We start from the raw sequence: 21,277 nt of genomic DNA, 5'->3' as shown, positions 1-21,277 counted from the left end.
TCACCATTCTGTGCTGGTTTTTGGTGACAGTTTCCAGCACGGCCATTCCCATTCCAGCCTCCACATCCAGCCCGGGGGATCCTCAGGCCAGCATTGCCAATCTTCTCCCACATTCTGGGGATTCCTGAGCTTTCTGGATCCTCCTGCCATTCCACGTGGTGACCTTTTGGCCCTGGAATCCTGGACTGATGCAAAGGTCAATAATTGCAGCAGCAGAAGGTGTGGAGGTCCCCAAAGCTGCTGGGGGATCGTGCTCACCCTCTTTGTGTTTGGAAAAGGAATTTTTTCCTGGTGCAGCTTGGAGCCCAATGGAGGGCAGGTATTTTCCCTGCCAGAATCATTGAGGCTTCGAAAAAAATTGGCAAAAAGCAAAAACCTCCACTTTAGACCAACTCTCCTGGAAGTGCCTCATTTTGCTGCCAAGCTTTGTTACACATCCCAACCCGAGCTGCATCTCATGACAGAACCACTGCTGGAGCCAAAAGCCTGAAGTTTCCAGCTCTGAGCAGGTCAAAACGAGACATTGCAGAAATTTGAAAGTGTTGTTGCAATTTCGTTTTCTCCCAGCCAGAAAGTTGGACGAAAATAATCCTCGCCATGAAAAGCTTTGGTTTCAGCAAATCAACGATTTGTTTCACCCGGAGAAAAAGACTCCTGGAAAAATTCCTGCTCTGGGACTGCCTTTAATTCGGACAAAATCAACAGTGGCTCCTAGTGGCTGACTGCAGGGGAATGGCCAAATCCATCTTGAGTGTCCCTTCCTTGACCCTCCTCGTGGATCTGTGCTCGTCAGCGAGCGGGAAATTTGCGCTGCGAGCAATAAACCATTTCAGAAGGCATAAAAATATCCCCGTTTCCCCGGCTCCCGTTGGTGTCAGGGGAAGATAATTACACTGGAAGGCTGGAGCAGTGGATGTTTGGCTCATCTGCTCCTCAGCATCCTCTCCAACAATCCCCAAGCTCCCAGCGGAGCTTGGCCGCCGTTCAGGGCCATCCGTCCTTGTCGGTGCCCGGCGGGTCCTGCCCGGCGTCCCGGCAGGATCCCGCTCCAACATCCCCGCTCACAGCTGGCCCTGTCATCACATTAGTGCTGCCTGCCTCCAAATACCATCCCAAAAGGATAATGGAGATCCCTGAGGTGAGATTTTGCAGTGTCAGCCGTCTGTCAACCTTTCCCAGGCGTCCTGCCGCGCTCCAATCTGCTGGATCAGCTCCTGGGCACAGCTGCTGACGTTCCAGGCCACCTCCTTGTCCTCTCCTGTCCCCGTCCCTCGTGGCCTCTCTCCCCTCCCTGACAGATCGCTGCAGATTTTCTCCCACACTTCAATAGGAAGCAAAAGTCACGGGCGCTGGAGACAAAGCAAAAAGGGCACGAATTGTCAAAGGGAATTGGGAAATGAATTCAGGATTGGCTCAGCGCTCCACAGGAGGATCTTGGGTTTGCCTAAGGAAACTTGGGATTTTAGAGAGTAACAATGTACAAATTCCTTTTATTTGCCTTATGGTGTTTAGGTTTTTCAGCTTTTCAGACTCTGACTTTTTTGGTGCTGACTCTGAGATTGTCTTATCATGATGCACTTGATGATCTTTGAGGTCTTTTCCATCCTTAGCCATTCTGTGCTTCTATATCCACATCATTCCAGGATTGGGGATGTTGAAGTGACCACCAGAAAGCCCAGCTTTCATAATAAATTTGTAACTCTTAGCAGCAAGGGGAATTTGGAGAACCCCACACTAGGTTTGCCTTCAGTGTATGAGGCTGCTGCTCCAGGGGAGAGGATGAGGTTCTGGGAATGGCAGTGGGCAGGTTTTCCATGTTTCCCAGGAAAAAAGTGCTGGGGAACAGCAGGGAAAACAGAACAACCCCAGCAAGCTGCAGATTCCCATCAGGAATGGTGGTGGCTTCTTCTCCCAGATAATCAGCAACAGGATGAGAGGAAATGGCCTCAAGCTGTGCCTGGGTTGGAGGCTCAGCTTGGACATCAGGAGGAATTTCTCCATGGAACAGGGTGGTCAGGCACTGGAGGTCTGGAGTGCCCATCCCTGGAGGTGTCCCAGGAGCTCCTGGAGGTGGCACTGAGTGCTCTGGGCTGGGGACAAGGTGGGCATCGGGCACAGCTGGGACTGGATGGTCCTGGAGGTCTCTTCCCACCTCAGAGATCCTGGGATTCTGTGTGATTCCTTGCTGACAATTGTCATTCCTTTCCCAGCCTCAGCCTGCCACCCACACCCTGTTCCAGGAGCTGTGCCTGCAGGGACACCAGACTTTAATGAGTTCTTTTGCTCCTTGTCGAGAATTCCCTCTCCAGCCCTGCCTGGGGGGACCCTGACCGTGCCAGGTCCTGACAGGGAGCTGGGGACGGTGCCAGCACCGTGTCCTGTCCCTGCTGCGGCCTGGAGCAGGACAGCCTGGGAGCCTGCAGGGCTATTTTGGGATCAGTCTCTGTGGAGAGCTGGTCAAATTCCATCCCAGAGCAGCCCTGAGCCTCTGATGAGTTGTTTGGGGTTTTTTTTTCCCCTCTCCCCAGGTGTGGTGGTTTCAGTTGGAAACTGGGTGGAAATACTGATTTTGTGTAGTGGCTTTGGTTTGCTAGTTTTCGATTTTTAAAATTTTAATTTAATTTTTAATTTTTTAATTCCAAGCCATGACAACCAGGTAGTTTTGGCATTGTGAGGGAAAGGAATAGGATGGATGAGCTCTGCCTGATGTGAGGGAATCGGGCCCTGCAAATTTCCCAGTCCTTCCCCGGTATCCCATGGCAATCCGAGTTTATGGATTAGAACCTGGAGCTCTGAGTGCTCTTCCCCTGGATAAATGGTTGAGCAGCAGACAGACGATTGCAGGGAGTAATTTAGCAGTGAATGATGGCTCATTAGCAGCCCACGGGCTGGAGGGGATGTGTGGGCTCTTCCCAAATCCCAGTTAACTCTTTCACCCTCTCCTTCCCTGCCAAGGCTTGGATTTGCTGAGTGTGGATGTGTTACAGAGCCTCAAGTAGTGCAACAACATCCCCCCAAACCAGCCGATTTTTACCCCCCTAACGAGGGATGGGGAATAAAGGAAATTATTATCAGTCCAGGAGATGAGTCAGATATGAAAATCACACTTTTTCCCAGACAATGTTATTACTCTGAGGAAAAGGAAATGAAAAAGACTCATTTTGTCTCACAAAGGAGCAGGCCAGGAACTAGAAATGCTCATTGCAGAGCCAGGTGCTGTTGGAAGGAGCAGCTCCAGGGAGGGAGCAGATCAATCCCACCTTTTCCCGTTTTTTTTGGGAGCCTGGGTGCTGGGCAGGCTTTGCTGCACTTCCCAGGAAAGGAATGGAATGTCTGGAAGCCCGAGGGAATGTGGTGCTGGGATAGAAGAGGGGCATGGGAAAATCTTGGGTTTCAGCTCCATGAAAATCTTGTACACCCAGAGAAACTCAGAGATCCTGAACGCAGTCCTGGCACTCAGGGCCACGCTGCTGGCACTTAAAATCTGCTGGTTTTAGGAAACACCATTTTGGGGTGCTGGGGGCAATTCCCAAAGGGAGATAAGTACCTCAAAAAACATAAAACTATTGATCCCACTGACTTTAAGTGTATTTTTTTTTCCCTAATGCTCTTAGGGGATGTCTGGAAGAAAAATGTTTGGTTTTAATGAATAGAGCTGTGATATCCCTGTATCACATATAGGAATATCCTGTATTCCTATATAGCAATTCCCATAAAGTTCTGCTGGAGTCAGTGCAGTAAAAGCAGAGTGACCCATGTGAATCCAGGCAGATTCCAGCCTGGATAATTCTATCTTGGAACAGTGAACAAACCCCCTCTCCTTTGCTTAGCTTGAATTATTTTGGGTTGGGCACAATTGTTCTCCAGCTGCTCCAGAGCTGGGCTGGGATCCTGTGATCCCAGTGAAACTCAGAGGGAACTCCAGGAGGTTCATCTGCTGTTCCCTCAGACATTTCTCTTTCCTCCATTGCTTTCCAGCAGGAGCACAGGCCCCAGCAGGAGGGACATTCCAGCCTTTCCCCGTTTTCTCTGACCACTTTGCTTTTCTGCCCGCAGCCAGACGAGCTGACCAACGCCCTGGAGATCAGCAACATCGTCTTCACCAGCATGTTTGCCCTGGAGATGCTCCTGAAGCTCCTGGCCTTTGGCATCTTTGGCTACATCAAGAACCCCTACAACATCTTCGATGGGATCATCGTGGTCATCAGGTGCTTCCCCCACTGTGGTTTTTCTCCTGAGGGCTGGGGATCAGGGATGGCAAGGGAAGTTCAGGTTGGGTGTCAGGAAAAGGTTTTTTACTGAAAGAGTGGTTGGGCACTGGAGCTGTCTGTGCAGGGAGGTGGTGGGGTCACCATCCCTGGGTGTGTTTAAAGAAGGATTGGATGTGGCTCTCAGTGCCGGGGTTTGGTTGGTGAGGAGGTGTTTTAAGGCTGGGTTGGACTTGATGGTCTTCAAAGTCTCCTCCAACCTGGTGATTCTGTGAGTCCACGTGTTAATCCAGGGTTGGGGTGTGCTTTAATTGTCCTGGACTTTTGGATTCCTGTCCTTAGGAGGGCTGTCCAAAGTAAATCAACCTGGCAGATGGAGAGGAAAATCTATTTATGCCACACATCTGGCACTGGGGTGGATTTTCCACTCAAGTGCAGCGTGGCTGGTCCTGGGAAAGGGGTCCTGGGAGTGTCCATGCCCCAGCAGTGCCCTCCCTCTCCCAAATGACCCCAGCTGGGCTGGAATTGGGCAAGCAGGAGGGGAAGGGAGGCCCCTGCTCTTCTGTGCTCCCCAGGGGACACTGTCCCAGTCACACCCCAGTGCTGGGATCCTTTCTGATCACCCCTCAATCAGTAATTTGGGGCAAAGAATTCCAGGGACACGGAGATGTAAACCAGGAGAGTGCCCTTGGCACATCCCTTTGATCCAGACAAGGTTCAAGGCTCTGATCAAACCAACTGCCCCAAAAATCCCTCTGGATATTCTAAAGGGAGATAAATACCTCAAAACTATTGATCCTGCTGACTTGAAGTGCTTTTTTGTTTCCCTAATTCTCTTAAGAGATGCTGGATTTTGTTTTAATGAATAGAGCTGTGCTGATACTCCTGTATCGTAGGAATGGATATTCCTGGGATAAAATTGTGATCCACATTATTATAGTGGTGCAGACACAGAGAACCTCAGGAAAAAAAGGGAATTAAGGAGGGAATTGACCCCCAAACCAGCTGTAAAGCAGATGAGCCGTGCCACCAGAGGCGCGACAGCACCTGGGGAGCGAAGCTGCTCCCAGGAGCAGGAAAGGAGCAGGAGAAGGGGAGATTCCTGGGGGGATCAGCTGCCAGGGAGCAGAACTGCTGGTGCTAGCAGTGTCCCCATGTCCCTGCAGTGTCTGGGAGATCATTGGGCAGTCGGACGGGGGCCTGTCCGTGCTCAGGACGTTCCGGCTGCTCCGCGTGCTGAAGCTGGTGCGCTTCATGCCCGCCCTGCGCCGCCAGCTCGTGGTGCTCATGAAGACCATGGACAACGTGGCCACCTTCTGCATGCTGCTCATGCTCTTCATCTTCATCTTCAGGTATTTCTTGGTATTTCAGGTGATTCAGCTCTTCCTCAAGGCGTTTGTTCTGCTTCGGGGATGGGGGACACGCCGCCGGTGCGGGGGCGATGCCTTGGGAAGGCTGGGCTAGAACAGAGGCTGGAGGAATGAAAGAATAGAGCAGAGGCTGGATGGAGTTAAAGAATAAAGTAGGGATTTATTAAAAGGCCTCAGTGGATAGACCTTGGGCCTGGCCAGGGCTGCACCCAAGATGAACCCAAAATAGTCACAAAAATGGACACACAGTCACAGGGTCTCTCACTTTTGTAAGTTCTGCTCCATTTGCATATTGAAGTTAATTGTCCAATTACAGCTTTAGGTTATGCAGTCCCATCCCACTTGTTCCTCTCTCTTCAGCCCACGTTGTTTGTGCTCTTGGGCTGAGATTTGGATCATTTGTCCTTGGTCCCCAGCAGGAGCAGGAATTGTTTTGTCTCCCTGCTCTCTGCACAGAGCTCACCATCCCATAATATGAAGCTCAGACCCACACGCTAAAGCAGCACAGAATTTGAAAAATAGAAAAGCCAAAACCTGAGGCATCAGGGGGAGTGCTCACAGTGGGATATTTACCCCTTTCTGGCCCATATTTCATGGAATGCATTATTCCAGAGGTGAATGAGGGATGCAAACGGGCAATCACTGCCCCTCAGAGGCTCCTGAGCTGTGTCACTGACTGGACCATCCCAGTGTTACATTTGGCATGGAAATCAAGCAGATTCCAAGATTTCTGTCTGTTTGACCCTCTCATGCCCCTCAGAATCCTTTGCTTGGAAACCAGGGAGCTGGCAGCATGGTTTGTCATTTTTCCAGGCAAAGGAGAATCCTGGATTTTCCTTCAGTGCAGACAACTGGAATGAAATGTGAGGCAGGAGAACCAAATTGCAGAGTCAAAAAAAAATCCCTGGGAGTGGAAAAGTGTCCATAAAACCCCTGCAATCCTCCCTGCAACCACATTTCACCCAGCTGTTTCTTCCATCTGCCTCTTTCCCCACTGCAGCATCCTTGGCATGCATCTTTTTGGGTGCAAGTTCAGCCTGAAAACCGACACGGGAGACACAGTTCCAGACAGGAAGAATTTTGATTCCTTGCTTTGGGCCATTGTGACCGTGTTCCAGGTAAGCTCTGTGTCCTCAGGGATGTTTTAAGGGGGAACACGAGGAGTTTTTATTCCACAAAACTATTCCAGGAGGTGTCAAATTTGGAGTGAAGAGTTATGAGGGCAGAGATGGGTTTAAAAGCCCTGATGGAGAAGAAATCTACTCAAAGTCAGCACTGACCATGTCTCTTGTCAGTAAAACGAGAGCATCCATTCTTATTTTCCTTTCTGCTGCCCATCCTGCTCCTACTCTGCAGATCTTTGTCTCCTTCATGCCTTTTGCAAACAATTCTGTGTAACTGGGGCTGACAAATCCCCTCCCAAATCAGAGCTGGAGGTGCTGGGGAAGCCTTGATATAAGAAGTTGTGTTTCCTCTGCAGCCTGGTTTGTGCCTGAAATGCCTGGCAGGTTCCACAGCAGAGGAATCATGGTTAAGGCTGTTTCAAGGATATTTTAAATATAAAAATTAGACTTTCGTGTTTCCAAGCTCAGGCTTTAGAATCTGAGTGCAACAAGTGTAAATGAAGTTTCTAAAAGCAGAGTAGCGTCACTCAAGATGGAAACCAGGCCAGAGCCTTCCCTGTGGATATAAATTCTCACAAAGGAACAAGGACAAATCAGCCCCAGCCTCAGAGCTTCTCATTTTTCCCTTCCCAACACATGAATTGCTGCATTTCTCCTCCCAATCCCTTGGGAAAAGCAGCTGGCACGGAGCACAAAGGCTCAGTCCTGTGTCCCAGGAAGGTTATTGAGCAGCATGACTCAGTGCAGCACTCCTGTCCCCAAAGCCACCTTGATTCAGGGGGTTTGAGGCCGTTTTCATTGCAAGAATTAATGTGGAACATGAGCCTGTCATCCATTTTTCTAAGATTTTTGAAGCTGGAGAGTGAAAATCCCTGAGGAAGATCCCTCAGAGCAAAGCTTTGCAATGATGGGGATTTTTTTCCCCCGATGTTTTTACCTGAAGGAAACAACTTCCCTGAGGTTCTGGAGCCACCCAATGTCATTTATCTCATTAAATATCCTGTCCCTTACCCTTTCCTTCAGCTCCAGCTGCCTTCTAAAGAGCAGCCTGAAAGGAGACAAGATCTGAGGCCTCAGGTCTGTTATCTTCTGATGGTTATCAAAGGAGGCAACACCTCCAGGAAATAATGGGATTAGGACAGTGCATCCTTCACCTGGGGATATCTCGGATCTAAACTGTCCTCTGTGGGCAGGGCAGCTCCTGCAGGGAGGGCAGGCTTGGCCAGCAGAGGTGCAAAGATCTAAATAAAGGCAAATTTCTACAACGTGATCCGACATCACACGCAGAGAGCTGAACAAAGGCAATTCCTGCTGCCTCATCTCACCAGAGCTGCCAGTGGAAAGGTCAGGAGGAGAGGGGAAAATGGCAGAATTCCGGGCACAGAGGGGTGGAGGAGCTGAGGGTTCCCCTTTCCCTGCAGATCCTCACGCAGGAGGACTGGAACGTGGTGCTCTACAACGGGATGGCCTCCACCTCCTCCTGGGCCGCCCTCTACTTCGTGGCCCTGATGACCTTTGGCAATTATGTGCTCTTCAACCTCCTGGTGGCCATCCTGGTGGAAGGATTCCAGGCAGAGGTGAGACATCCAGGCTGAGGGAAGGGGAGAGAGCTGTGGGGATGATCCACGGCAGGGAAAACATCCACCCATGCAGGCAGCCCTACGTTTGAATTTAAGGGGTGCAGATGATCTGTGGTGGGCACCTGAAGCTCTTCTGGATCAATCTTTGGAGCCCTAAATTTAAATTTGATGGGTTCAGATGAGCTGTGCTGAGCACCTGAAGCTCTTCTGGATCAATCTTTGCAGCCATAAATTTAAATGTAAGGGGTGCAGATGAGCTGGGCTGGGCAAAGCTCTTCTGAACTAATCTTTGCAGCCCTAAATTTGAATTTAAGGGGTGCAGATGATCCGTTTGGGCACCAAACGGATTGGGCACCTGGAGCTCTTCTGGATCAATCTTTGCAGTTAAAGCCAAACTGGATGTGGAATGGGAATTGGGGGACCAGACCTCTGATCTCCTACAGTCTGCTGTGTGATTTAGAAGAAATAATTTAGCATTAATTTTACTCACCAAATCTCCCATATACCCCATGGTTTGTGTTTCTGTGTGGTGGGACTCAGGCTTTCAACACATTCAAAAGTTTTACTAAAATCCCAACAGATTAAATCAGCTGGCTTAGCTTGATAAGGGCTGGTTGCCTTGTCCTGAAGGGAGCTCAGGGTTCCACGCAGGACTTTCCCCCCATGGGGCTGTGCTGTCCATGGCTCCGTCCTGTGATTCCACATGTTCCAGCCAGCTCCAGCCCTGAGGACCAGGCAGGATGAGCCCTGTCCTTTCCTTGGGACTCTGTCCCTTCTGGAATGTCTAAAGCCAGGGGCACAGCTGCTCAAAACCCCTTCCCAGGTTCCTGACATTGAATTCTCAGATCTTTAGGACGTTGCTTTGAGGTGGAAGGAAATTTTCTCCTCTCAGGGATCTTTGCAGGGAGCAGCTCCCGTTCCTCCCCTGCCCTCTGGGAGGTTGAACCTGGTGCTGATGTGAAGCCAGAGCTCTGTGAGTGCCTGATTGCTCCTCCAGACAAGCTGTGGTTTCCCTGCCCAGCCCTAATGGCTCCTTTCAGAGCTGTTACAGACCATGATTTAAATGTGTGCAAGCTCTGCTTTTCCCAGCCTGGATTATTCACCCCAAGGGCCAGCAACCACAGGCATGGCATTTGCAGGGCACATTTTGCTCTCCACTCCCATTTATTATCAATCCTGACATCAGGCCTGTGGGCTTGTCACTTGTCTCAGGGAGAGGCATTACACAAAACCCTTCTCAGCTGCCAGGGCTCCTCTCAAGTCTTGCACTGGGAAACTGTGGAATCCTGGAATGCTTTGGCTTGGAGGGGAATTTAAAGTTCTGGTTCCAACCCCCTGCCACAGCTAGGGAACCTTCCACCAAACCAAATTCTCCTGGAGCTGGGTTTGCTTTTGTCATCCCTGGCTCTGCTGCTATGCTGGGAATTCTTGGTTTGACCTCTTTGACTTTGCCTCTGACAGGGGCTGTTCTGAGCAGTCACAGGAGGCACTGAGGGGAATTTCTCCTCCATTTGCTCAGGTGTTTCTTTTATTTATCTGGAGATGGACTCCTGGGACAGCTGAGAGCTGCCCTTGACTCAGAACCATCAGCAGGGCTTCAGCAAGGGCACTAAAATTGTCCTGTGAAGCACAGCACACGCTCTCAGCCTGATCCCAGCTGCTGATCTGCCTCTGGAGCAAGTTTGCCAGGAGTTTTCCTAGAGGAGAACACACTTAAATGGCCACAAACCCATTTTTAGTACATTTGTGTTTAGTACAAGTAGCCAGACTTCAAACAGGGCCATAATTGCATATTTGTGTTTACACCGTTCCCATGTCATTTTGAAATCCCCCCCCCAGAGCTGCTCTGGGAGAGCAGGCAAACCTCCCAAAATTGTGCAGATCTTTCATCCACTCTGCACTGGTGTTTCTGCTGTGAAACAAAGATGAATCAGGGAGCTCGAGCCGTTCAGTCATCCTGGCTGCAGCTCTTGGCAATAAATCCCAGCAAAGTGAAGTTCATTGCCACTTCAGCACCGTGCCTCTGGAAACTGGGGGGGTTTGTCCAGGCACCAGGCAAGGAACTCTGCTCCTCTCTCTGGGATCAGCCCTTTCATCCAGCCCTTTGCTGTCAGTTTGCACAGATCTCTGCAGTGCTGAGGAATCCAGGCAGAGCCCTGCTGGCATCCTGCTGGAATCCCTCCCTGAGCAAGGAGAACGTGAGGATGGCTCCTCTGTCCCAGGCTGATCATTTCTGGTTGCAGATCTGTCCAAAACCAGCGGGACTCCCAGGAGGAAAGGCAGGGTGAGGGTGGCTGCTCCCTGTCCTGAGCTGCTGCAGGGCTGCCAGGCAAACTGGCCCCATGCCCTCTGCCTCAGGTTGCCAAGAGATTTCCCAAAACAATCCCAGCCAGCACAGAGAGAGCAAATCAGGCTTTCCAGATCTAAGTCAATTTGAAAGTGCTCTCAAACAGAGAATTAAAACCCTCTGACACCCTTTGACATCAAACCCTAAGTGCTTTCAGCAGGGATCACGGAGAGAGCAAACAAGGAGCCCCACCATGCCAGGTTTTTCAGTCATTCCTGCAATTCCAGCTGCTCTGGAATGTTTTCCCCTGGGATTTGCTGTTCCTGGAGCAATGTAGGAAGCACAGAGACACGGCAGGGACATGGTGACAACCACAGCATGGTCCTTTCTGTCCAAATGAGTGAAAACAAAGGAGAGGGACTTGCCTGGGATCATTCCCAGGGTGGTCTCAGAGGGAATTTGGCAACAACCACCCACGGGGAGCAGAGGTAGCTCAGAGCTGCTGAGGAATCCTAATGAATTTGGTCTGTTAATTACCCTCCTCCTCTCTGCAGGGAGATGCCAACAGGTCAGACACAGATGAGGACAAGACATCTGCCAACTTCGAGGACGAGTTTGAGAAGCTGAAAGACCTCAGAGCAACAGGTGGGGCTTTGTGTCTGCATTTTCCTGGGAATCTGGGAGCTACAGCTCTGCTTCCACAATGCAAGAATCCAGTTAATTTAGCAATTAATCTGACTGTAAAGTCACCAGAGCAGCTCTGCAAAGTGTAGGGGAGGCTAAATGAGCACTGATATTTCCTTTAGACAGATGTTTTTCTAATTTCAACGTTCCCCAAGAATTTTTAGCTGTGTCTCCTCCCTCCTCCTGCACCATTAGCACAGAGTGCTTTGCTGACAGCAATGTTCTCACCCCACTTCTCAGCAGCTTTTCCAATCAATCAAGTTCTCATCTGTTCCTTTTGGTTTCCCACACAAAATGCATTTGGGTGAGGTTTGATGGATGGAAAATGTTGCTGCTCATTTGTGTTCCAGGAGGGTCTGGCAGTCGATTTGAGGGGAGGCCCACAGTGCTCTGGTGTACCAAAAACATGGAATTGGAGGTGACAGCCTTCACTTTGCAGCCAGAGGGGTGACAAAAAGGGATCACACATTTTAACAGTGAATGATGGCAAACAGGAGCCTCTTCAGCTCCTGCTTCCTTTGATTCCCAGCTTGGGCTCTGTGAGGATCCCTCCAAACGCTTCTAAACCAGGATTTTTCTCAGCCAAGGAGATGCTGGTTGTGGGGAGCAAGTGGAATTCAGCTGAGGAAGGGGCAGAGTCACTTGTTGGGGAAGCAGAGGTCCCTTCCAAGCCAAGCCATTCCATAATTCCACAATTCCTTTGGAGGACACTGAGTTCCCAAAGGCCCCTGAAGAGGTCGTGGCGTTCACCTGATGCATTTCAACACCTTGGGGGGATCTCACTGCCCACAGCTGCACCTGGCAGAGCTCCTGGAGGTCCCCAGGAGCAGTGTCCCCTCACATGGTGTCCTCTGTTATTGTATTTGCAGGGTGCCCCGTGGCAGGAAGGAATGATGAATCTGACTCCATCTTCTCAGAAGTATCTTATTTTAAGATACTATATTATATTAAAGATATATAATAAATACAAAAATATTATATTAAACTGTACTAAAGAATACAGAAAGGATACTTACAGAAAGCTAAAAAGATAATAATGAAAACTCGTTACTCTTTCCAGGGTCCCAACACAGCCTGACCCTGACTGGCCAATAAGTCAAAACAATTCACATGAAACCAATGAAACAATCACCTGTGGGTAAACAATCTCCCACCACATTCCAAAGCAGCAAAACACAGGAGAAGCAAATCAGATAATTCTTGTTTTCATTTCTCTCCGAGGCTTCTCAGCTTCCCAGCAGCCAAACCCTAGGCAAAGGGAATTTTCCAGAGAACATGAGTGTGCCACTTTGTCCCCTTCCCTGCAGAGATGAAGATGTACTCGCTGGCTGTCACCCCCAACGGGCACCTGGAGGGCAGGGGGGCCATGCCCCCGCCCATCATCCTGCGCACGGCCGCCACCCCCATGCCCACCCCAAAGTGCTCCCCACACCTGGACTCCCTGCACGCCCTTGGCGACTCGAGGAGAGGCAGCAACGCCTCGCTGGACCCCACGGGCTACGACCAGAAGTCCTTGGTAAGTCCTTGCTTCCTAGTCCTGGGTCCTAGTCCTTGGTAGGTTCTTGTGGCCCACAGGTGACACAGGGTGCTGTGGGGTCTTGGTTTCCAGGTGGTGGTGGGATGTTCTGGGGTGGAAGGGACCCACAAGGATCGAGGGAACGGCCCTGACAGGGGTTGATCCCAAAAGTTTGGTGTTGTCGGCACCGGCTGAGCTCAGCTTAGGGTCATGTGGGATACTGGGGACAGGCGTTGCTGGAAATGAAAAGGAGGGTGGTGGAGGGGGGAAATGAGTAGAAAGGCAGGGGGAGAACAGAGCTGGGGCAGGGCAGGGCAGCAGAACAGCCAGGGACGGAGAGCCCATGGAAAGGGGAAACAGGGATGTACCAGGATCCAGGGTTTTCCTGCCTCCCTGGAAGCCCTTGCCAAACTATCTCACTGGAGAGCCATAACCTGAACGAGTCCAGCTACCCCTGACCCCTCAGAGGAGGAGCAGGAATCTTTTCCAGCCACACCAGCCATCTGGGGTGTCTTGGAGAAGCTGTCAGGTGTTCTGTGAGGGTGAGACCTGCAGCCCCCCTGGTGTTTTGGCGCTGCATCTGGAATTTACTCCATGTCAGGGGAATGAAGCATTTTCCCTTGAGCTCTGGTGACAGTCCCACAGACCTGTTGGAGGGGAAATAAGGGGAACAAGGGATGAGGGGGTTTGGAATGAGGAGATGGGATGAGATGATCCTCAAGGTCCCTTCCAAGCTAATTCCACGATTCCTTTGGAAGGCACTGAGTCCCCACAGAGGTTGTGACATTCACCCGATGCCAGGATCCGGCTGAGCTGCTGCTCTGGCAGCCGTGCCTGCAGCAGGGGGGTGGGAGGGCAGCTCTGGGCACACAGGGAGCAGAGGCAGCAGGCAGAGTGGATTTCTGCTGCTGTTTATCCATCCCACTCCTCTGCTCCAGAGCTGCGAGATCATGTTCAAATCAAGGCAGCAGACCGTGAAGGCACCTCACGCCCAGGCACAGCCACCATCCCCCTTGCTAAGCTGCTTAGTCAACCTAATGCCTTTGAAAAGCAAACAGAGCTGACTGCTGTTTGCCTTGGGCTTTCATGGCATTGCAAGCTGCTGGACAGGGATGTTCATCCTTCCAATCCTTTCTCAGGGAGCACGGCAGTGCCACCAGCCAGAGGCAGGGGAAGCAGGCAGGGCTGCACTGAGGAGGAGGAGGAGGAGGAAGGCAGTTTGCCTTGGTTTGTGCTGGGGGGAAGCCATGGAAGGAAAAGGAGTTTTCCTCCTGGCTTTTCTGCACTGACCTTAAGCTCTCTCATCCTGGGAATTGCCTGTACCTGACCAAGAGTGCAGACAGGCACTGAAATTTGTGGAGGAGGAACATTCACTCCACTTCCTCACACGGCAAATGGGAGGAAAGTAATGGAAATAGGGGCACAATTCCCACCAGGCACTTAGGTGACTCATGTTCCCTTTGGAAGGCAGGGAAGTTGCGAGCTGAAACTACCAGAACACGAGCAAAGTTCAGCAAAATGCCACTTATTGACATCTTTGGGTTCATTTTTATGGGGAGTTGGTGTTGCCAGGGAGTCACCAGGACAGAGGGTTGAAAGCTGTGCTCCAGGTGTGGTCCAGGACCACCTTCAGTGTGGCCCTGGCTGGGTGCTCCTATCTCAAGGCTGGAATCAGAGTGGTGCCCTGTTGGTTTTGCACCATGGCAGTGATATTTTAACAGAAGCTGCTAACAGTTTCTTTTGTGTTTGACAAAAACCTTATCAGTAATTATCTTTGAGAATTAACAATCTGTTAAATACTGAGAAAGCTGTCACTCCTTTATGAACATGCATGTAAAAACGAATAGATGTTGGGAACTTCCCTCTTTTGCTTTGGAAGCAGGTAAACCCACCACATTAATTAGTACATTAACCAAGAAACCTCAAATCAAGAGCCTAAACCACTACACGGGAAGGGGAGGCCGTGACTTTCACCAATCTGGGCAAAACTCCCCAATCCTTTGGGGGCAAACAACCCCTCCCTCCCTCCCTCCCTGTGGGAATCTATAAAGTCAGAGGGTTTTGGGAGAGCTGCAAAAGGCAGCCTCAGAGACAGCAGAACTGTGGTTAGAGCCAAGCAGGAGCCATGAGATTGGTCAGCAGAAAAATTCTGTCAGAAGTAGAAAAGTAAGGACAAATAGAACAATGGTCTGTGTATTAACACTTGTCTGGAATAACTCCCTAAGCTCCAGAAAAGTTTATCTAGCGAGATACTGGGAAGTCTAAGCTTAATAACGGAGCTCTGTGCATTGTGTTTCAAGGCCTACAAGCAGGTATTTAAAATGAGCAAGCATTTTTTTACCCAAAGGTACGTGTGCTTATAGTGGTTGGATGGAACTGCTGTCAATGTGCTTTTGCTTTGTGTGATTGGTCAAAAAACTTTTAAAGTGAGTTGCAACATTAAGTTCTTGGTCTGCTGCCTGGGATGTGAACTAATGGCATCTTCTCATTGTCATAACCATGTAATGAGGCTGATGCTGGAAAATAAAACAGCTCAAGGTGTTAGCATTCAAAAACACATAATCACATAAGCAATTATATGCGGTGCTTTTTATTAAGAGCTCTGGGTGTCAGGAGTATTCAACTCAAATCTGACTCCAACCATACATTCGAGATGATGGTGTTTTTATATTCTATCATTATATAACTTTCATGTTAATTATTAAACTTATATTGTTCTATTGTATACATAGATTTCAGTTAAGCATGGCTTCTCATGGTTCCCCCTTAAATTTCTAACATAGTTTCTCGTGAATCTTCTTATGATTATACAATAATTATATTTAGTTACTAAACAATCATCACATCTAACAATTATATCATTTATCATACTGCTTACGCAGGTGCAGTGATCTGAGAAAACACAAAGCCTAACATTTTCAAAGTCTATCTTTAACATTTTCCAGGGCTCCGCTATCAAAGGCACGTTCCTAGCAGTCCCATCCCATTGGTGATTTGTACATAGCCATAAATGGTGCCCTCTCCAAGGCTTGCCTTTCACACCTTTCCCAAAACCCTCCCATTTCACGGATTCCCACACCTCCCTTCTCTCCCAGTCCAGCCTCCGCAGCTCCCCCTGCGCCAACTGGGCCACCGGCAGCAACTGGGGCAGCCGCCGCTCCAGCTGGAACAGCCTGGGCCGGGCGCCGAGCCTCAAGAAGAAGAACCAGTCGGGAGAGCGGGAATCGCTGCTCTCCGGAGAGGGCAAGGGCAGCACGGACGACGACTCGGACGACGCCAAGTCCAGCTCGCCCAGCCGGCCCTCGCCGCCACGCCGGGCAGAGTCCCTGGATCGCCGCGGCTCCCAGGAGCTGCTGCCCGAGCTGCTGAGGGTGCCCTCCGTGCGCCAGCTCGGGCCCGGCCCCGCCGCCCTGCTGCCCGCAGAGTTCCGCGGCTGCAACGGCAAGATGGGCCTCGGTGGCGCCGAGCTCTTCCTCAGGGTGGATGGGCACAAGGAGGATGCGCTGGACTACGAGGATGACGTGGAGGATGTGAGTGCTGAGGGGTCTCGGGTTTTGGTTGCTAATTGCTGCCCCCAGGATGTGCGGGATGTCTCTGTTTTGGCACGCACGGCTGAAGAACGACTCAGAGCTCTTCACTTTTCGGTCTTCAAGTTGTTTATTAATTCTTATCTATAAAATTTTCTTTCTGCCCAGCCGAGGTCTGCTCAGCAGGGCAGCCACGGGCACTCTGACCGCCCCCGAGGTGGTGTTGTCCTTTTATACTACAAACTACATATAACATATTTACACTTAATTCCCAATACCCATCACCTGTGTTAGACAGTGAACTTCTACTCTAAACCAATCCCAAAGTGCCAACATCACTGCAGAAAATGGAGAACAACAAGAAGAAGAAAGGCTGGACACGCCCAAGTTCCTCCATCTTGTCCCCACAACCCCCATACCAAAAATCCTAAAATCTACATTTTCACCCTGTGATAATTTTATTATTATACTATTCAAACTTCTGTGACTTTCAGGTCCTCATACAAAGCTGGTAACTTGCTCCAGGGGTCATAAGCAAACCTGCAGGTGTTCTGGGCTGTGTGCCAGGGTCTCTGAGCCCCCCGGCAGGGTCCTCAGCAACTCTGGGCACCTGGAGGGATGCACTGAGTTCCGACAGAGGGAGATGGGGGCTCGTGGGATTTCCATTCCTAAAAGGATGGATGGATCCAGTAGCATTTCTGCAGACCTCTTCTGTCAGGCTCAAAGGGCAGCAGGACTGTTTGTTCTTCAGCTTTAAGCTGTTGCACTCAAATTGCACTCACCCCACATCCTTTACATTGCATGGCTATAAAGTCGTAGTTTGTTTTTAAACTATGGAAATCTGACATGGAAATGTGTTATCCTGAGCTGAGGGATGGGCCTTTGCTTCCTGAAAGATCCCTTTTTTCAGAGATCTTTTTAGGCCTGTGTTGTATTTGCAGGGAAATGCCCTGATGAAGGCAGGAATGATGAATCTGACTCCATGTTCTCAGAAGGCTGATTTATTACTTTATGATACTATATTATATTAAAGAATACTATACTATGCCAAAGAATACAGAAAGGGTACTTACTAAATGCTAACAAGATAATAATGAAAACTTGTGACTCTTTCCAAAGTCTTGGCACAGTTTGGCCCTGATTGGCCAAAGAGTCAAAACATCTCACACCAAAATCCAATGAAACAACCACCTGTGGGTAATGAACCTCCAAACACATTCCAAAGCAGCAAAACACAGGAGAAGTAAATGAGATAAGAATTGTTTTCCTTTTCTCTGAGGCTTCTCAGCTTCCCAGGAGAAAAATCCTGGGTGAAGGAATTTTTTCAGAGAATGTGAATGCCACAGGCCTGTGACAATCCCGTGAGATAAAACTTCCTTTTTTTCCCAAAAATGCTTCATTTTTGGGCCAATTGGGATTATCCCTCTCTGAAATGAGCTGCTGACACAACAGGCTTTACTCACAGGAGCTGTTTGGTGTCATGAAAGCTTGGAAGCCTAAAAAGAGATGTTTTCCACTTCACTTTTTGGTTGCTTGAGGCCTTTTTGGGTTTGGCACAGGTCTGTATCTCCAAAACTACGCCTTCCCAGAAGTCTTGCTTTATCCTGTCCATCTCTTCCCTTTTTCCATCCCTTTCCTCCTAATTTTCCTGGACAAATGTGATACTGGCCACCACAGCTCTGTCCCAAAAGCTGTGACCGCCTACAGACACAGTAAAAAGCCATTTACTGAAAGTTGAAGAGGCAGGAAAATAAAAGAGGAAGAAAAGGTGTTCCTTCTTTTTTACCCAGAGTTATTGCTACCGGATCCGCAAAGCCCTGGAGCCCTACAAACCCCAGTGGTGCAAGACTCACGAGAACTGGTCCCTCTACTTGTTCTCCCCACAGAACAGGTAAGAAATTCCAGTGAAATTCCAGCTCAGCAGGGGTTTGAGGTAATGGAATATTGCCTTCCTAGCCAGTCTCCCCTTAGGAAAAATCCTTCAGTGTTTTAGAAATCCAGTTCCTGATTTTGAGGTAGAGTTTTCAGTTCAATGTGGTTCACCCCGTTGCTGTCAGTGGTTTAGCCAGCATTAGTAATAATTAATAATTAATGATAATCATGGCTAAAGCCTGGGGAGATGCTGCCTCACCACTTGGGCCGGTGCTGGTTTTTGGGGAGAAGCCTGTTCCTGACCCAAACTTCTGAAGGATCTGATTTTCCCACCTCTCTCCAGGTTCCGAGTGACGTGCCAGAAGGTCATTGCCCACAAAATGTTTGACCACGTGGTGCTGGTCTTCATCTTCCTCAACTGCATCACCATAGCTCTGGAGAGACCAGACATCGACCCCCTGAGCACAGTGAGAGGCATTTCCTTCCTCCATCCCCCATCCAGATCTTCATCTCCTCAGGACCAGACCCTGCAAGATAAATGTTGGGTTTCTGACTCGTGTCTCTTTGTTGGTCTGTGTTTTCCAGGAGAGGATATTCCTCAGTGTCTCTAATTACATCTTTACTGCCATCTTCGTGGTTGAAATGATGGTTAAGGTAATTAGAGCTTCATCCCATGGCCCAGAGAAAATTCTGGCAAAGAGCAGACCATGCCAGAGTCATGATCTGGGTGAAGATTTCAACGTCTCCCTTCTCCTGGCTGCAGGTGGTGGCTCTTGGCTTTTTCTCTGGGGAGAACACATACCTGCAGAGCAGCTGGAACGTCCTGGATGGAGTGCTGGTCTTTGTGTCCATCATTGACATCATTGTGTCCATGGCATCAGCAGGAGGAGCCAAAATCCTGGGAGTCCTTCGTGTGCTGAGGCTTCTGCGGACCCTGAGACCTCTCCGGTATGGGCTGATAAATCAGAGAGTTTGGGAAATGCACAAGGTCTTGCTGAATACCTTAAAAAACTGAAATACAACACGGGTAGAAACATCTTTGGGGATCTCTAAACTCGGTGAGAAATTGTTTGAAAACAGTGAAATGAGTTCAGATTCATCTTCTCCAGCTCGGACACGAATGGCTGGAGTTTGGAGTGAGAGGTGTGGTCAGAATCCAGAGTGAGGGCAGTCAGAGCCTCCTCCACACTGCAGTTTTATCATCCCTTCCCAAATCACTCTTTCCAAATCCTTCTTCAACTGCACAACCTCACAGGCATTCCCCAGCAAAGAGGGATTTGCAGTTGAACAGGTGCTGATGAGGATTTGATAAGCTCCAGCATCCTTCTGAGGATTTGATACGTTCCATCATCCTTCCCTGCTCTCCTGACCCTGCCAAGCATCCCTGCAAAGCAGCTCCTCCCTCAGCCAGGCACAGGAGGGAAGAGCTTCCAGTGTTAGAGAACAGGAGTAAAGATAATCTGTATTTTGGTTATGATTACACAATAAAGAGGGATAATGCTTGAGGGGGATTTGGATCAGCTCCTGTTCTGGTTTTGTCCTGCTTGGCAATAAACAGGAGCCTTTTTTTACTGAAATTGCAGGGGAATGAGACAGTCACCTCCAAAAACCTGGAAACTTTCTGGGACAAAGCTGTGCTGGTGAGAGTGATAGGAAGAGGGAATCTTTTAAACCACAAGAACAACAGCTCTTTGTGCTCTGTGTCACCTTAGTGACCAGGAAATCAGTGCTTCTGGCTCCTTGCTGTTCTGCTGGTGGCACCAGGGTCCCCTGGCAGTGCTGGCTCCCCAGGACACCCTGGGCAATTCACCACGTGTGACCCACAGAAGTGGGAACAGAATTCAGGGCACGGGCAGTTCATGAGGAAAGGGGAGGGGGAAAGGGGGAATTGGTCTTTGAGAATAACTAGGCCAGATCCTATGAATAGAAAGGAATTCATCACCTCTCACCACGGCCTCACTGAGCACAGGATGGCTCCAGGGACCATTCCTAACACTTTGGAGGTGCAGTTCAGTCTCCACATGATGTCTCTCAAACAAGACCCTGTGGAAAAGCAGCACAAAACGCTTTTCTCTGGGCTTGGCAGGCACAAGGCATCACTATCCACGTGAGCTGCAGCTCCCTGCAAGGACTCACCCTCTACAAGCCAATCCTAAAAACAACTTTGATGTTTTTCAGGCAAAACTCCCACCTGGCCCTTCCTAGGAAAGCTTGGCTTGGGCTGGTTCCACTGCCACATCCCCAGGGCAGGGCAGGGCATGCCCCAGGCTCTCCTCCAGGAAAGCAACACCCCAAACCTGCCTCAGAGCACACCAGGAATCTGCTTCCCAACGGGACTGACCCTTTGGCTGTGGAGCTGCTGATCACAGGCTCCTGTTAGCTAAGAGCCAGCTCAGGAACTAATTAAGAAACAAATTTGAATTACTCTGTTTGGAAAGTTGTCATGGCCACTGCTGCAGGAGGAGCACCAGACGTGCTCTCCAGGCCCACTGGGAAGAGGTTCACGTGTTGGGAGAGAAAGGAGGGTCCTGCCTGTGTCCCTGGGCTGGGATCAGAGCCCTTGGAGGGATCAGGCTCCTGGAGTGAGGTACAAACCTCCCACAGTGGGAGCTCTGTGATACCCTGCCCAAAGGGAGTCTCCCCTCCTCACTCTGCCCAGCTGTCACTGTTTGAATTCCATCCGATGGGATTGGGAATGTTCTGGTTGTCTGAAGAATTCCCTGCCTGCAGGTAGAGGAGGGTTGGGCCAGCCCCAGAGAGCAGAGGAGAAGCAGCTGGGTGGTAACAGGACATACATAAAAATTGAAAGTTTAATTGTCTTGTCTTTTTTTTTCCAGAGTCATCAGCAGAGCCCCAGGTCTGAAGCTGGTGGTGGAAACCTTGATCTCCTCCTTGAGGCCTATTGGGAATATTGTTCTCATCTGCTGTGCTTTCTTCATTATCTTTGGGATTTTAGGGGTCCAGGTAAAGTATTTCCCTCCCCTGTAAGTGACTGCTGCTTTTCTCACAAGCTGGGGTGGAGGTGGAAATAATGAGCTGAAATGCCTCCAAAGGAAGGTTTCAGTTTGGGAAGAAGAGCCAGGCTTTAGGAGAAATGGTCCAGGGTGGG

The 21,277-nt window shown here is 49.8% G+C and overlaps 1 protein-coding gene across 1 annotated transcript in view; it reads left to right on the top strand.

Annotated features, from left to right (window-relative positions):
• CACNA1H (calcium voltage-gated channel subunit alpha1 H) overlaps nucleotides 1-21,277 on the top strand; it is a 111,665-nt gene that overhangs the window by 56,756 nt on the left and 33,632 nt on the right. The window contains exons 9-20 of the mRNA XM_066560570.1: nucleotides 4,057-4,208; nucleotides 5,375-5,560; nucleotides 6,579-6,696; nucleotides 8,124-8,279; nucleotides 11,124-11,214; nucleotides 12,561-12,769; nucleotides 15,865-16,299; nucleotides 18,087-18,187; nucleotides 18,512-18,635; nucleotides 18,754-18,822; nucleotides 18,932-19,116; nucleotides 21,006-21,132. Of these exons, the coding sequence (XP_066416667.1) occupies nucleotides 4,057-4,208; nucleotides 5,375-5,560; nucleotides 6,579-6,696; nucleotides 8,124-8,279; nucleotides 11,124-11,214; nucleotides 12,561-12,769; nucleotides 15,865-16,299; nucleotides 18,087-18,187; nucleotides 18,512-18,635; nucleotides 18,754-18,822; nucleotides 18,932-19,116; nucleotides 21,006-21,132 (1,953 nt within the window). The remainder of the gene's footprint in view (nucleotides 1-4,056; nucleotides 4,209-5,374; nucleotides 5,561-6,578; nucleotides 6,697-8,123; nucleotides 8,280-11,123; nucleotides 11,215-12,560; nucleotides 12,770-15,864; nucleotides 16,300-18,086; nucleotides 18,188-18,511; nucleotides 18,636-18,753; nucleotides 18,823-18,931; nucleotides 19,117-21,005; nucleotides 21,133-21,277) is intronic.

Source organism: Molothrus aeneus, chromosome 16 (genome assembly GCF_037042795.1).
Source record: "Molothrus aeneus isolate 106 chromosome 16, BPBGC_Maene_1.0, whole genome shotgun sequence".
Taxonomy (NCBI): Eukaryota; Metazoa; Chordata; class Aves; order Passeriformes; family Icteridae; genus Molothrus; species Molothrus aeneus.
Note: the sequence above shows the minus strand (reverse complement) of the source record. Positions and strands in the feature narration are given on the sequence as shown.